The 17,091-nt window shown below is 52.3% G+C and overlaps 2 protein-coding genes across 28 annotated transcripts in view; both read right to left on the bottom strand.

Moving 5' to 3' along the window:
• Positions 1–17,091, bottom strand: part of TPGS2 (tubulin polyglutamylase complex subunit 2) — an 821,754-nt gene that overhangs the window by 691,245 nt on the left and 113,418 nt on the right. The gene's annotated exons all lie outside the window — the stretch shown is intronic.
• Positions 1–17,091, bottom strand: part of CELF4 (CUGBP Elav-like family member 4) — a 320,949-nt gene that overhangs the window by 237,168 nt on the left and 66,690 nt on the right. For all 27 annotated transcript variants that reach the window (XR_007721063.1, XM_050767262.1, XM_050767286.1 and 24 more), the window contains exon 2: positions 3,993–4,075. Coding sequence is in view for 26 of the 27 variants with exons in the window: in XM_050767262.1 (XP_050623219.1) it covers positions 3,993–4,075 (83 nt within the window). In the remaining variant the exon portion in view is untranslated. The remainder of the gene's footprint in view (positions 1–3,992; positions 4,076–17,091) is intronic.

Genomic DNA, 17,091 nt, shown 5'->3' with positions numbered 1-17,091 from the left:
GAACAGATTTCTTTCAAGAGGCTTCCTGTGCATACTGTGGCTCCAGGTGGTTCTCAGAGTGGGTCTCTGCTGCCCCGTGTGAGTTGCCTGGCTCCTGGCCTGTCGTGTGTGCCTCGACTCTGGGCAGTTTCTTGGACTGGTGCTCCCATCTGACTCATTTTACTCCCACCCTGCCCATATCCTGAATGAAAACTTTGAGTCACTCCTCCACTCCATGGTCATCCTGGTTCTCTCTAAATTCCTAAAGCAACTGGTGGCACTGGCAGAGGCAGGTATCCTGGGCTTTGGTAGCAGACTCACTGCTGGTCCTGGCTCGGCCACTTACCAATTTTGTGACCTTGGGCAAACCTCAATCTCCTCCTCTGTGGGGGATAATCATGACATCTTCTTCAAAGGGTGGTTGTGAAGATAAAATGAGGCAATGTAGGTAAAGTGCTTGGCATCATGCCTGTCGTATAGTAAGTGCTTAAAAATATTGTGATTATTGAACAATTGTCCACACTATCCATTTTATAATAACATGTGCTGTCTTGTATTGTTGACGATGTAGATATTTTTGTGTGTGTGGCTTCCATCCCCAACTTGGTGGGCAATTCCAAGCGGGGAGGTGGATGTGGTTTTCTTATCTCTGTATTTTACAGAACGTCTGGCACACAGGACATACTTGTTGATGGATTGAGAAACTGCCCTATGTTGACGGTCCCCTGTGGATAGTGAAACAAATTTTGTGACTAGAGGGGCATGGGCATGAAAAGAACAGGAAGCCAGGAAAGAGTGAGATCGAGAGTATGAGGGAGAGAGAGGCAGAGAGATTAGAAAAAAAACTCTGCCTGGATTCTGGCAGAAGGCAGTGCTTAAAAAGACCCAGATGAAGCTTCATAGTTTAATAATCTAATTCTACTAGAAACATGCCAAACTCAAAAATAATAATCCATTTGTGACACTGGTCCAGGAATGACTCCATCAGCCATCAGAGGGCTCTGCTTAGGCTGGTTCCCAGGGATACTGGGAATCACGTATCACTAATTTGTAAGAACAGCCACTGTGGTCTGGTTTCTGAGCTTCCACTGATCCCAAGAGAAATGTCAGCTTCCCTTTTCAGGCCCCCAATGAAGACATGTGCTAGGGGTGCCTCTAGTTCTGTCTCTGTCATTTTGTTATTGTTGCTCATGGTGATGGTGGTGGTGTGTGTGTATGACAGCAATGGGATTATTTTTCTTGCTGGCAACAGGATGCAAGCTCCGTAACTCGCTAGAAACAGCATAGGCTGCCTGTACTATCTTTTCTCCTCTTTCTCTCCTCAGTGAGAAAGTGGAGGGCTGATTTTAATGGATTGATTTTAATGGATTTTGAAGTCTGGAAAAGTGCGTAAATTGCTGAGGTTACCAGTTTTCCAGGTTCTTTTTTTTTTTTTTTTAATTTCATTCTCCTTAGTCAGACATAAAGTATGCTTGCTGGGGCACCTAGTGTGGCCACCCCAGACAAGAAGAGGTCCCCCTCTGCCTCTCACCCAAACAGACAGCCATGAACACAGCCTCAGCTGGCAGGAGCACCTATTATTTGGTTGGGTGAGAGCATTTGGCTTGGTCCCGTCCCTGCATTTGCTAGTGGCACACTTTCTCTGATCTCAAAGTAGAGAACCAACCAACAGCAAAAACACCAGATCTGCTTTCTGGAATCAAAACAACTCCACTTTAAAGAATAATTTTACTTGGTCATTTTGTATTTCATTCGTCTGCATGTAGGTTTGTGTGGAGACAATGTGCCCTCGGAACTTCGAGCTGCAATCCGGTCTTTTATTCCTGCCCCTCCCTCTGGTGGGCCGTGCCTGCCCCGAGAATTGTTTGATGAGGTTTTTGAGGCCATGAGTCTCCCTGTGAAGCCTTTGAAGAAGGGATGGTATTCGAGGGGACTCTAGGCTATGTTTCAGCTCTGCTGTTGGGCTCTATCTATATTCCCCCCTCCCCGTCCCAACATACATTCACGTTTCTTTTTGCCCTTTCCCTCAAACTTACTCAACTTGTCTTTGTGATTTCAGAAAAATGCCACTGGATCTCCTAGTATGAAGGATTAGCACAGATTATGGGGAACAGTGTTAATTATCGGTGGAAGGGGGGCTGGCGCGTCGCTCCAATGTGCTCCTGATTTCCCCTGGGCCTTTCTGCCTGGTAATAAGCCTTCTTTAATCTGGCAGGCCCCTTGGTGAAATCAGCACCACGGACAGTGATATTGATTGCTTCTGAGAAACCATCACAGCTGCTCAACCAAATTACCTTTGATATGTGACCTTTAATGTAATTACTGCAACATCAAAGTATTTCTATAAATTATTAAAGAACTAATACACTCCATCATTTAGCTATTCTATTATATGTAAAATAAACAACCACAAGTTAATGTTAGATCCTCAACAATCCACACTTGCTACTGAAATACTCCCAGTTCCCAGCCTCTCCCCTTTCAAAATCCTAAACCTCCCCCTCCCACCTTCTGTCTGTCTGTTTCCACATCTGATTCCGGCTTTTAGCCATCATGAAACTCCCCAGCAATCTCTCTCAAGCTGATGAAGGGCCTCCCATAACAATGTGGTATTTTCTATTCCATTTGGGTGGCTCTAAAATATCTATCACAATCTCCCCCAAAACAAAGTACCATAAACACTTTATTAATCAGCACAAACCTTTCTCAGAAGCCTTTGATTATCCTACAATATGGCTTTATGCTTCACACATAACATGGGGCGATGTGGAGCATATTTCTGCCATCTTACGGAGGGCACCCAGAAAGTAATTACTATAATATATGTGCATGTAGCCGCGCCACTGAAAAAACAACTGGGGAACGGCCACCCTGCCAGAGCTGGGCTTCACACAAAATCTGTGCGGTGCTCGATTTCCATATATTTGCATCTGTGGGTATGTTATTAAGATGACTCAGCCCCGTGCTTTGCAATCACAAATACCAAAATACAATACAAAGACTGTCTTAATGGAAGGAAGGCCCTGTGTAATTCAGCACTCCCCACCCCTAAACGAGTAAAGAAAGATCTTTGATGCAAAGGAAGGCTGCCCCCGCCCGGAGTTGCATTTTCTCTCCGTCTACCTGGTTAACCTTTCCCGCTGTGGGGTAGAAATGGAAACGTGTGTTTACATACGGTTGGCTTGGTAAGAATGTAAACATGCATGTGTAAGCATGGGTGTGCATACTTATAGAACACACGTGCTTCCCTGCAGTGTCCATTGTATAAGCGTCAACACTATATTTAGAAATTCTTTAAATTATGCCCACAAACACACATCTTTCCATTTAGCTTTAGATACTCAGCAGCCGTATATCTCTCCCCCCTCACCACCGCCCCATCTCTCTGAACCCACAGGAGAGACCGCGCAGACCCTTGACCCAAAGAACACTTCTTATTTTATGGTGATGAACTAGCCTCGATAATAGCCATGGCTGATATCACACCCAGTTAGGGGGGCCATAAATAATTCTCTTCTCCCCCGCACAGAAGCTATAAACCAGGGCCGAGGCGCGATAGTTTATCAAAGACGAGGGCTGGCTCCTTAAATAAACCGCGGTGATCTCACTCGCGGCGCCCCCTCCCACGCCGCCCCCCAGTCACCCCGCCCAGAGCGGACGGCGTCGACTCGATGGGCTGACTCGATAGCGCACGCGGCCCGCAGGCCCGGCGGAGGCAGCTCCCGGCTCCGGTCGGTGCCCCGGGGCGCGCCGCTCCCCCGCCCCAGACTGCCCGCGCAGGAACGGCGTACAGGCTCCACCTTCAAGGCCACGGCCAAGTGGGGTCCCTGCCCCGATCCGTCGGGCCCGGACGGCCGAGAGCCCGGCGATTTGGGGGGCCCGCGGGCTCCCGAGCGCAGGCGGGCGGCGGGCGCCCTGACGCTCTCTCCCCCCGCGCCGCGCGGCCGCCCGGCCTCCCGAAGTCGCCCCCTATCGGCGCGTCGGCCGCTTGCGCCGCGGCGGGCGCCACTTACCCCGGGCAGAGTCTTCTGCTCGTGTAGCGCGCTCTGGGCCTTCAGCGCTGACTCACGCTCGCAGTAGGTGAGGAAGGCGCAGCCTGGGGAGGGAAGCAAGCGCCGAGAAGGGTCAGTGGGGAGCCCCCGAGCCCGCCGACGCTCCCTGCCGCCCGCCTTCCAGGCTCCCGCCCCTCCCTGCCGCTCGGTCCCTGTCCCCACCTCTCTTTCTCTCTCGTGCACTCTTCTTGGAGCTTCTCTGCCTCTCTGTGTTCCCGGCTGTCTGCTTCTCCTACCTCCCTTTGCTTTTCTATTTTTCTCCCTCCGCGGAGTCTCCCCACCCTGCATCTTCCCCCCACTACACCCCCCTCTCCCTACGGTTCTCTCCCTACCCGGTCCCCTGGTGCCTCAGACCTCTCTGCCCTGTTTCAGCGTCAGCCCCTACGCTTCCTAGAAGGGGCAGCTTCCACCCCTCACCCCCAGCACCTCTAGCCACACTTGACCATGGACTCTCCTGGCCGGTAGGAGTGCTGGGCGCTGCTACCTCGGGGATGGTGGAGGGCTCCTCTAAGCCTTCCAAATAAAGGCTCAGTCTGTAAGGAGTACCCCAAGCCAGGCCCTCCTAATAAAATAAACGTACCCTGTGTCCCTTGTCCCAACCTCTGTTGTCTAATTTGCAGTGACAGGTGGTCTTCACACCCCTCCAAGTCATAGGGCTTCTAGGGCATATCCAGGCCACCGAGGCACAGCGCTAGATCACCCTTGCTCTGCCTTTAATTCCCTGGGTGACCTTAACAAATCACATCCTCTTTCTGGCCTCAGTCTCCCCACCTGTGAACTGGGAAGGCTCAGTCTAGCTCTCCCGCTGAGTAATTCTAATTGGGCCACACCCCACCCCATCGACAGGGAATCTGGATTTGACAGAGCAATATACTCAAGGGGTGACTTTTCAGTGCTGTCCTTTAGGTGTGGTGACAAGGCCAAGAGAGTGGGGATGGGGGAGTCTTTCTGGGAGTTCTCATAAGCTGCCCAGCGTGCCCAGTGTCAGGCCTTCTTCCTCTGCCTGCAGATGTGGCTGAAGGTGGCTTGGGAGGCCTGCAAGGCTCAAAACCATGGGGAAAGCTCAAAAGCTCACTATGGCGAAAGCAGGCTTGAGTGTTCTGGGGAACAGTCACCTCAGACCTTTTCAAGCCACCCATGGCCCCAGAGAAGGCACCCTGTGGAATCGTTGCCTCTCTTGTTCCTCGCTCTCTCACATGGTCTTATCCAAGGCCACATCCCCAACAACCTGTGCTCCCTTCTGCCTCCCATTCCTCTGCTCTCACCACCTCCTCACCTGGTATGCCCTTTTTCCCCATGTTCACTTCTCCCAAACCCGTTGATCATTCAAGAATCTGATCAAGTTCTACCTACTCCAGGCAGCCCTCCTTGGCTGGTCTAGTCCATCCCCAGCCAATCTCCACAGCCAGCCATTTGGTCATTGCCATGGCCATTTATTTCCTGAGTTCTCACTCTGTGCCAGGCTCTGTGCCAGACCTCGTGGCCCAGGCCCTCCTCTCATGAGGCCCACAGGCTGCTGGTGCCAGTCTGGTACCTACGCCAGCCCTTGTGACCAGGCATGCTTTAGACTCTGGTTGCTGGGCACAGAATGCTCCTGGTGTCCTCTGCAGCTTCTGACTCCTCCACCACCCAGCCTGCACCCGTTGAAAACCCTTTTCCTCCCCTTCCAATGTAGAAATTCCTCCTGCCTCCCTTCCCTTTCTGGCTTCAGAGAGGAGGTGGAAAGGGAATGTATTTGTGAAAGGAACGGAGATGAAAGAAGGAAGCAGGGAGAAAAGCCTGGGAGACATAAACTCTCGGCTCCCAGTGCCCCCTCTGCCTTCCCCACCTCTCAACTCCTGCCCCAGGCTTGGAGAAGCATCAGAGAAGCCTCTCTCCCACTCTGTCTCATCTCTCCCTTCCTCCAGACACCAGATCGCCCCTCCTCCCTCTCCCGTCCTCCTCCTTCCTGGTCACTGGCAGACGGTTATTGATGGAGACACCCGGGGACTGAAATGAATAGCGGTCAGAGGCCCCCGTGACGTCGTCCCTCGTGCTGCCGCCTGCTTCTCCCGGGGGCGTCTTTCCTCCCGTCCCCTTGTTGGCCTTGTCCTCTGCCTGCAACCAGGAGGTGGCCACTGCCTCTGCTGCACGCAGGCAAGCCAGCTTGGGACAAGGTCAGGGGCAGGTTTGGAGGGAGGAGGATAAGGGGAGGGAGGAAGAGGAGGAGGAGTAGGAGGAGGAAATGACCATATTGTTTCCATGGCCCAAGATAATAAGAAAAGGATTCCAGAGGAAAAAGAATCTGTTGCTTTTGTCCATCTTCCAGGAATTTCTGCCACAGTTTTTGAGAGAGCTCACAACTTTGTTGTGAACGAGAATCTTTTAGGATCCTCCAGACCTTGGGTGACCTCCCCCTGCCGTCTCCACCCCCTGAATTTATCTCCTTCCAGTCTTCCCCCCCGCCCCCACTCACCGGCCCCCTCACTACTTCTCAGCCCGCTAGGCGCACTCTGCCTTAGGGTCTTTGCACTGGTCTTTCCTCTGCCCAGAAAGGCCCCCCGACCCCACACCTGCTATCAGCATGGTGTGCTCCTTCCCTTCCCTCTGGTTTCTGCTCAAATGAGACCTCCTCAGAGACACTTCTTTTGACCACCCCATTTGACATAGCCCTGCGCTCACACAGACCCGGACTCCTTGTCCCATTGTGTTTTCTGTTTGGCACCCATCACTCCCTAACAGAGTCACATATATTTGCTCATAGATGGACAGGCTCCCCGTGCTCAGATGAGGTTAGGAACCTGGTTTTGTTCTGTTTCTACTTGGTTCTCAGTGCCCAGCATATGGGTGCAGGCTAATATGTCAGAACACCTCAGCTAATTTGGTGGGGGCAATAGGCACAGAAATGGTGCTCAGAGGCTACTGAGAGCTGTCCAAGATCTGTGGACACTGAGGCACACTGGACTTCCATAGTGGTGGCAGGGCCAGAGGTTGCCCGAGGGTTGATAGGCGGGTTCCTGATGGGAGGGTTTTTGCCCCAAGAGCTCCCAAGAGCCTGTTGAACCTGACAGTGCACTCTCACCATGCTTCCCCCTTCACCCCCAAGTGGATCCCAGGAAAGGCTGATAAACAACTGCAGATCCTGATTCCTCCACCATCCAGCCTGCACCCAATGAAAACCCCTTTCCTCCCCTTCCAGTGTAGAAATTCCTCCTGCCTCCCTTCCCTTTTCGGGTTCAGAGAGGAGGTGGAAAAGGAATGTATTTGTGAAAGGATCAGAGATGAAAGAAGGAAGCAGGGAGAGAAGCCCAGGAGAGCCCCTTCCCAGGCAGGGCCCACCTCAGTTTCCTCATGTGTAAAATGGGAAAAGTAATGGCCCTCAGAAGCTTGTGGGGAGACCTACTTGCCAGTGAGTATGAACAGCCTCTGCAGGCTTCACTAAGTGCAGGCTGCAGTGTCAATATCAGTTCACTGTTGTGAAGCAGGGGCTAGAGAGGTGCTGGAGCCCCTTCCTTCTCTCCCTCTGCACCTCTGTGAGGCGGGAGTGGTTGGACACAGAGGCTGACTGGGCAGTCCCACCCCGGGCCCTTCCCAGTCCATCTCCAGCCTGTCTGATGCAGCGGCTGACACGCCAGCACGGCAGATTAGTCGGCTATCTTAAGGCTCTTTGAGAAAGGCAAATGCGGATAAGCAGTTATTAACGCTGACTCCGGGGTTCAAAGGAAGGGACCAGTCTGCTCCCTGGCTGAGGCCAGAGCCCTGGGGGAATGGTGACTGTGGGGAGGGAGCTGCAGGAGGAGAATTTACCATCACAGGGTGCTGTGGATGGTGAGAGGCCTGGGGTGGGGGTTGGGGGGCTAGGGAAGAAAGGATGCCCAAACCTCAGCCATTGGACACTCACTGCTCTCTCCTGGAGAGGGAATGGGGGTGGGACACAGAGAACCCCCAGCTAGGAGAGCTGGCCTTGACTTCCTGTGGCTCATTTCCACATCTCGCAGGGATTGAGGAGGGGGCTGTGGGCTGTGAGGATGTCCAGCCGAAAGCGGGGAAGGTGGGGAGCATCAGCCTCGGCCCAACAGCCACCAATCTGCCAAACTCACTCTCCTATGATGTACTGAGGTGTCCCCAGAGATATCCCTGGTGGGGCCCTTTGGGAACTCACAGTTGAGGTGGGAAACGGGATTCTCTCAGGGAGCAGCTGCCTAACAACACAAGACAGTGTGGGACAGAGGCTAGCACCGGGCTCTGAAAGCTGAGGCTTGAGAAGGTCTGTGGAGGGTGCCTCATCCTTCCTGGGGATATAGCTGGTGGCGTAGAAATCTCTCCCCATCTTCACACCCAGAAATCCCCCCCAAGTCCTACGATCCACATATACTTGTGCTTACAGAGGAGTCAGCAAGGATCCAGTGTGGCTGCTTGGAATAGCAAAAAAACCAAAAAACAAAAAACAAAAACCCATAAATACGTAAAAACCACCTAAATGTCCCTTAGGACAGGAATGTTTTCATTTTTAAACTGTGAATACCCGACAGCAGTTAAAAAGATGAAAAGACCCTCAGTGTACCAGCATGGAAAGCCACATTGTCAGATGGGAAAAGCAAGTTGTGAAATAATAGACGCCATGTATGTACAACGGAGACACAATCAACTCGCCCATTATATACTCAGGCCTGTATTTACATGTGAAAGACAAAGTCTGGAAGTCACACCAAACTGGAAACAGGGAGTACGGGGTGGGGAGTAGGGGGGTATGTTTCCTATGACTTTCACTTTTTTTGTTTTGTTTGACACATTTACACCCAGAGTGTATTCGTGTATCACTTGCATAATTAACTTGAAAGGAAAAAAAAATCGTTGCTAAAAGAGGAGGATGAAATGAAAAGGAGGTGGGTGAGAATAGGTGAGCCCGACAGGATGCAGGGCCCATGGCCTGTATTGAGGAGACAAAGATCATTGCACATCTGCCACCTGGCAAATATACTTCATGAGGGAAATTATCCTTGGTGGGGTGGCTGTGGCCCTGCCTCAGAGCTTCCTCTGAGCTGGGGCTGGCTGCTGCGGTGCTGGGGGTTGACACAGGCGCTCTCGACTTTGCAAGCTGGAAATGTAAATGGTTCTGGTTCTTTGGCCCTGAGTTCTGGGGGTTGGTGTTTGGGGGATGGAATCCATGATGGTGCAACCACCTCCCCATCTTCGCCCTCCCATTTTCGAGGGCCCTCCCAGCTGTGTGACTCTGATGGGACCTGAGGTAGAGCCACCCAAGTGATCCAGGGGCTCTCTGGGTGGGTTAGGACCTCACCCTGAGCTGCCCCCTTTCCCGTCCCAGTGTCTGGGATGGTTCTCCCAGCACCGGCTCATTACAGAGTCTACCACACTTTAGGGGTCAGCGCTTTCTGTCCCACCTCTTCCTGAGTTATGGGATCAAGCAGGATAGAAGCGCAGCCTGTTCTGGAGCGAGACAGCTTTGGAAATCATCCAAGGTGGGGTGGGGGCGGAGAGGTAACAGAACTGTGGGGTGAGAAATCACACCACAGTGCTGCCCTCAGGAGCTGACACCTGGGCTCCCTACAGCACCCTCTCCTCACTCGAGAGGGACGCCATGCCCACCTCCTCTCCTCACCCAAGAGGGACCCCGTGCCCACCTCCTCTGGCCAGCACAGACCTGCCTGTCCTCTAATGCTCGAGATTCCATCACATACACTGAATACTTTGGCCTGCATGCCTGTTTCCTTATTCAGCCATGTCACCTTCTCCCACTTACCATTCTTATTTACTTATCCCTTCCATTTACCAGCTTGATGCCTTGTCTCTGAATAGACTTTCAATTCGGTGAGGGTGGAGACAGGCTCTTCTATGTCTATACGACTAAATGGAGGGCCCAGCTGCTCGTTCAGGTGTCTGTGAGCTGGAGACCAAGAGGGACTATGGGGGTGGGGGAAAGAGATTCAAGATTGGGGCACTGAAGGGAGATTGGGAAATGCTGGCAGAGTGAGGAGGGAAGGGAGAAGGAGTGTGGCAAGAGGGGTGAGCACTGGGCCAGGGAGGGGCAGGCAGCGTGGGCAGCGGGAGGGTTCTGTCAGGCTCAGGTGCATGCAGGGGTGGCAGATGCCCCTCTCCGACATGGGCAGCCTGCAGACTGTGGTGCAAGGGGTGGTGCTGTGCCCAAGAAGGTGGGTGGTGCCCTCTCCCATGTGGGGGGAAACACAGTGCAGCAGAATTAATTGCACGGAGATGGCAGTAATTTACAAAGCCCCCATGTGCCAGGATAAAAGGCCCTTGTCATTGTGAAGTGAAGGAAGTACAATTTCCTGCCCAATTCTGAACAGGGCCGAAGCCTGGGGTGTAATCATCACAGAAGGGAAGGCTCCCGATGTGATGCTCTCCCTCCTCCCACCCCAGCTGGGCCTTGCCTTCCTACTAATTGAATTACAGAATTAGCCAGAGGAAGGTGGCCCTAGAATAGGAAGGTCTGGACTTTAATAAAACATCAGATCCTTTAGGCCTTGGACTTGGCTGGCCTGGAGGAAGTGGGAAAAAGCTGGGGGGTGGGGAAAGAGAAGGGAGCAGGAGGCCTACTAGCCAGACCTAGGGGCCAAGGAAGGGGCTCCCTGAAGGCCCCTCTGCCCCAAATTTCCACTCATCCACCTGCCATGGTGCCTGAAATCACAGCTGCGGAGCATCATTCTTTAGTGATCCTCACCCCCGGCTGCACCTGAGAATCACCTGGAGGAGTTAAAAAACATGTAGGCCACTGCAGAGAAGTTATAGTGGCATCTCTGGGAGTGGATAGCAAGAGGGAGGGAGGGAAAGTCCACCAGTTTCACTGGGAAGAGGGTTACTGGCGTTCTGAGGTCACATCTGTTCCCCATCCAGGCTCTGTCTTTCGTGCTCTGGGTGGGCAAAGGCAGTCTTCCTGGTACCTTTTGTAGAAGATGTTCTGCTGCCACCTGAGGGAGAGGCAGCTACAGAGCAGCTCTTCATGTACATATTCTTCCTCTGCAAACATCCTCCCACCTCGAGTGCCTGGCCAGAGTCCACACAGCCTTTAAGACCCACCTCTTATGTCCTACTCCGAGATGAAGCCCTGAGCATCTACCTCGGCCACTGTGGTCTCACTTTCTGTGGATTCGCGTGTGGCCTCTGCCCATGGTCGGCCTCAAGGATGAGCCTCATTTTCTCACCTCAACCGTGAACAACTTGAGGCTGGGCCCTTGGGGCTCAGCAGGACTGAGTAACAGGTGGGAAAAAGACCCCATGGGTCTGTGCCACTTTCTCCGCTCTTCTCTGTGTGTCCAGCCACAGGTTGACCCTCCTGCCATCTTCCCAGGACCTTCCCTGGCCATTCTTGTTTCCCTAGTTCTTTCCACCTAGATCTTCTTCCCTTTCTCTTCCCACTCCTCCGAGTACTCCGTGCTGGTATTCCAACAATTCCTGCAGTGTCTTCTCTCCATGTGACACAGTGATTCCCCACCCACAGAATAGATCTCTGACTTCCTCTTGCTTCTCCACCCCCATGGGGTAAACCCAAGCCTAAGAACATCATCCTTTCCTCTGCTGCCTTCCCCCATGCCTCACTCCTTGAGGGCCCACGTAACTTTCTAGGAGTGTCTAAGTTTTCCTTCCTCCAGGAAGCCTTCCCTGACTACTTCAACCCCAGCATCTCTCATAGCCCTTGGCAATGGTCCTTCTCATTTTGCAGTTAGAATCCTACATGTCTTTGTCTGCCTTGCATTTGTATGTGTTCGCCCAGAAAGTAAATACTCTATTATAGGAGTAGCTCACCCCAGGGCCCCCTTTCCACCAGTGGCAGACAGTGTAGAATGCAGAGATTGCTGAGCTCCATTCTGCCTCTGGCTGGGTGAGTGTGAGCGGAGTGGCAGCGGGAAGTGGCTGCTGCAGGGATGGGGGTGTGGGAAAGGTGGGCCATGAGGTCTGGGGAAGTCAACACATCGCTCAGGCCCCTGGTGGCAGGAGCCATCCGTCTTCCTCAGAGGAGGCAGCCTGTGGGGATGGGGGTGATGGGGACTGCAGAGGTGGGGGAGGGGGAAGAGGGATGGTCCCCTAAGCCAATGCATCAGAGGCTGCAGCCTGCTCTCCTCTTTAAGGGCTCTCCAAGTGCTGAAATCTCCCCCTTGGCCATGCATTCTTCTTTCAGGCTCTGCACTGCCCTCCAGAGTCTCCTCTCTTTAAATCAGAAACTCCAGAGAAGAACATGGCCCATTCTAGAGTGCGAGTGAGTTTTGTTGAGTTAAACTCCTCTGTGTGGTATGGGAAAAGAAATGGCTCACTGTGACTCATTCTGCCCTTTTTACCCACAAGACAGAGACGTGCACAGAACTGGGGTGGTCCAGATTTTTCTCAAGCTAGACTTGAATCTCCCAGGAAAGGGACCAACCTTCTCTTTCTTTCCTTGCTGAGTTCAGGGCAGCGTGTTCAGACTGAGGGACCTAACTGGCTCTAGACAAGGAGGTGCAGACCTCAGAGGGTTAAAGGACCAGCCAGTGGATCCTTTGCCAAGTGTCCCTCCCTGCCAGTTGCCCTTGTTTATGCCCTAAAAGCTTGAGAATTACATGTCTGGTGTCGGCTGCTCCATCTTTATAGCACTGTGAAAAAAGTGAATGTGACATATTGATGGCCTGTCCCCCTTTTCAGCAAAGAGCTCCTCCATGTCTGGCCAGGCCTGATGGGCCCATGAGGCTCAGGAAAGTAGGGACTGGCCCAGGGTGGGTGTCAGCCTTTCCAACATGGGCTTACAGAAGTGAAGTCTGCTCAGCTGACCACATTTGTTGGACTTTGTTCCTGCAGCCAGGGGCCTGCTTCTGCACCTCTTCTCTGGCCAGCAGCTCCTACTGGTCCCCAAGAGAGCATGAGGGTGCTCCCTTGTGTGTGTTTCTTCGGCAGAGGGCCTTGATTTGCCAGAGTGCTGTCATGTGCATGATCTCAGCATTCTTACACCTCAGCATAGTCTGGGGATGGGAGGTATTATCAGCGTCTGACAGCTCAGAAGCTTGAGACTGGGAGAGGCTCTGAGATGTGGCCACAGTGGGAGAGCAGAGACCCTGGGTCTCCTGATGACTATTTTTGGGCTCAGTTCCTGTTTCCCCCTCCAGGAGCCCTAGGCAGTGTCTGAGGACAGTGTGAGGATGGGCCGTGCTCAGGGAGACACAAGGGTCCTTGGAAGGGAGAGGTCCTCCCTCCCCACCTCCCATCCTGTGGCCTTCTCTTGGGATAAGGGGCTCAAGGGTGACCTCATTTTCTTCCTGCAGGGACCCAAGTAGAGTCAGCTGAGGTGGTGCCTGGCCTTCCTCTATCACAGGTACCCTCTCAAATGTCAAAGGCAGGCACGCCATGGGCTCCTCTGCAGAGGTCTCTAGCTGAGCATCAAGGGTGGATTTCAAATGCATTTGGGGCATTTGCTACTCACATGAGTGCCAGGATAAATTCTTTGCTAGAACCTAGAAGCTGAACTATGTTCCTTTCTAATGAACCTGGTAGGGGAGTTTAGATCTTCCTGTTTGAATTCTCTTAGACCAGGGTGAGAAGCCAGGCTCAACTCAGTGGGGACGGCCCACAGTGGAAGGGGCTCTCAGAGGCCTCCTTAGCAAGACCAAAACCATCGCTAAATTGTGTGATATGGGCGACAGACAGGGCCCCTGACGAAGCTAGGCATCTTCACTGGTTTGGGACGGAAACCACCTCCCTCCTCACCAACAGCTTTTGAGCCTCTGCCTCACTCCTTCCACCCCTGCCTGGATTCCCTCTCCCTCTTGGCCTGTTTGGTCAGAACTTCACAGCCTCACTAGCTGACCTCAGCCACGTGGCTCAGCCCTGGCCTGACACCCTGATCTCCTCAGCGCGTAAGAATCACACCGTGCCGCATCTGAGGCTCCAGTGGCTAGTATCATTTGCTGGGTTGTGTATGTGTCTTATATCTGCACAGCGAGCTCAGCAAATGCTTGCCGAGTGAGTGGTAGAAAATTCCCCTTGCTGGAGCTCTCCATGGCTGTGGGACTGCTGAGGTGGAGATGGGGGTCATTTTTCACAGGGGGAGCGCCTTCCCCATGCAGAGGGAAGCTCGGAGGACTCTGTCCTTGGACAGCCTCTGAAGCCCCCGTCCCTATCCCCAGGCCTGAAGCTCTCCATGATATATCCACAGGGACAGCTCTCTGCCTGCATGATTTGTGTGCGTGCGTGCTTGTGTGTATGTGTGTGCGATGGGCTTCTCTGACTCTTCTCCTATGAAAGGAGAATAGATCATACCAGCAAGGCAGTGGAGCTATGAGTCCCTTTGTGGCTTCTTAGGACAGACCCTCCCTTTGGGTTACACTGCTAAGCCATGCCTCCCTTCCCCAGCAGTGTGTGACCATATCACTGTGGGTTTTTGCTTATTCTCTCCCCGTGTCTGGAGTGCCTTCCCCACTCCCGGGCCCTCCACCAGATCTCCAACCTTTTGAACCCTGTTCAAGCTGCAGCTCCTCACTCTAACCCTCCCAGCTTCTCAGCCCTTGCTAGGTCTCCTTCAAACATGTCTGATGTCCTCAAATGAATGCTTGGTTGAGCAGCTTTCTGCTATTCTCGTCTGTGAGAATCCTGTCCCTCAACTAGACCACAGCTCCCAGGGCTGGACGTCTTCTCTGGAGCCCCCTACCAAGCCCCAGGATAGGGTCTCATAAGAGTAGTTGGGTTGAGCTGGACAAAATTCAGGAGGGGAGGGTGTGTCCACACCTCTTTGATTGCAGGGTCTGGTCATATGGTGGCACTCAGGACCCACCTGGTGAGGTGAAATAATCTCGCCTCTCTCCTCCGGTTTCTTCCTAACAGGCACTAATTCACTTAAAGAATAACAGCAATGAATTTTTTTTAAAAAACAAGCATAACCAAGAAATTCCAACCTCAGCATCCACGATAGGCTATTTTGAAAAGACCAATAGCCAGGAGTCCCATATTACAGGATCAATGTTTGGAAAATGTGATTTTCTTTTTAAAAGCAGGAAAACAATCTCACACTGTCCTGGCAGGCCACAGTCCAGCTCTCGATAGAGGGTGTCTTTCTCTCTCATGATCTTGGTCATTTAAGCCAGTGTTCTGGCTGGGCTTTGGGCTGCACCCAACACCAATATGATAAGTTCAATCAAGGCATTTAGCAATATTTAACCTGAGGGCTGCGGTGAAGAGGGAGTCAGCAACTGTGACCGGGATGCCCACCTCAATGAGTCAATCCCTCAAATCCAGGGGGGCCCTAAGGAAGCAGAATTCTCATTTTTCAGAGGAGTAGGGGCTCTGGATTTTGCTCTAGAGCCAGCTGGCCTCGGTCCTGGGGAGGGCTAGAGCTATTCCAGGTCATCCTGCAATCATGCTGACTCTCAAGAAGTGCCCAAGGTGGGTCAGAGGAGTTGGTAAATGGGGAGCCTGGCCTATGGGGTAAGACAGAGCTCAGCATTTAGCTCTAGTTTTTCTTTTCCCAGAGACCCACCCACATGCCCACAGAGCCCACCAAGAAAGAAATGAAGCCAGCTTATCAGCTGACTGTTACATAAGACCAAACAAACCATGTGACTGGGATTGGAGGTGCTGTCATCTGCGGATGGAGTGAAAAGATGCTTCATTCATTCATTCATTTCACAACCATTTATTGATGGCCCACAATTTGCCATGAAATACATACCCCCTGCTTTAAAAGAGACCATCGGTGCTGGGTGCAGTGGCTCATGCCTGTCATCCCAACACTTTGGGAGGCCTAGGCGGTCAGGAGTTCAAGACCAGCCTGACCAATATGGTGAAACCCCATCTCTACTAAAAATACAAAATTAGCTGGGCATGATAGCTGCGCCTATAGTCCCAGCTATTCAGGAGGCTGAGACAGGAGAATCACTTGAATCCGGGAGGCAGAGGTTGCAGTGAGCTGAGATTGCACCACTGCACTCCAGTCTGGGTGACAGAGTGAGACTCTGTCTCAAAAAAAAAAAAAAAGAAAAGAAAAGAAAAGAGATTATCAGTAAGCATGCTTGGAAGGCCAGGTGATGAGTGTGCAACCAACACACCTATCAAGCCAAAGTTTGTGCAGGGCCTACTGGTGGCACAAATATAGCAGCAAACACTTACTGGTTTTTGGTTGTATTTTGGGCTTTGTTCTAAGGGCTTTCTATGTTTTGACTCATTTAATGTAAGTCTATAAAATAGACTTATCATCCCCATTTCACAGGTGAGGAAATGGAGTCACTCAAAAATTAAAGACTTGCCTGAGATCTTGTGACCAGGTCCCTGATAGAGCCAGTGTGTGAGATGGGCAGGCTGCCTGCAGAGCCCATGTCCTGAACCCTGGACTCTGCAGCCTTGAGAAGGAGGTTACTCAACTCGGCGGGGGGAGAACTCACTGCAGGGACATCTGAGTGAATCTCCAACCCAGAGTGGCCTTAAGGGAAGAGTGTGCTAAAGGAAAGCTCTGTATGTTCAAAGACTGAACAGAGTAGGTTTGGGGGCCCTGGAGTGGTTTAGAAGGGCTGGAGCCTGTAAGAGCACCATCTCCTCCTCAACACTCCCCTAGGTGCCTTCCTCAACATCTTTATTTGGCTTTCTCACTTTCTGTTCTTCTTCCTCTCCTCCCTTCCCCTCCCCTCCCCTCCCCTTCCCCTCCCCTCCCCTCCTTTCCCCTCCCCCTCCTTCCCTCCCTTCCCCTCCCCTCCCCTCCCCTCCCCCTCCTTTCCTCCTTTCTTTCCTTTCCCTTTCCTTTCCTTTCCTCCCCTTTCCCCTTTCCTTTCCTTTCCTTTCCTTTCCTTTCCTTTCCTTTCCTTTCCTTTCCTTTCCTTTCCTTTCCTTTCCTTTCCTTTCCTTTCCTTTCCTTTCCTTTCCTTTCCTTTCCTTTCCTTTCCTTTCCTTCCCTTTCCTTTCCCTCCTTTCCGTCCTCTTCCCTTCTCTTCCCTCCTCTTCCCTCTTCTCCCATCCCCTCCCTTCCCCTTCCTTCCCCTCCCCTCCCCTCTTCTTCCCTTCCTTTTCTCTTTCCTCTTTATGTCCTTTCCATTGCCCAACTCCTCCCTCTTCCTCCCTCCCTTCCTGTCATTGTGTTTTGCCTCATGACTAGCAC

The sequence above is a fragment of the Macaca thibetana genome, chromosome 18 (genome assembly GCF_024542745.1).
Source record: "Macaca thibetana thibetana isolate TM-01 chromosome 18, ASM2454274v1, whole genome shotgun sequence".
Classification (NCBI taxonomy): Eukaryota; Metazoa; Chordata; class Mammalia; order Primates; family Cercopithecidae; genus Macaca; species Macaca thibetana.
The sequence above is the reverse complement of the archived record's forward strand: the minus strand, read 5'-3'. Positions and strand labels throughout refer to the sequence as shown.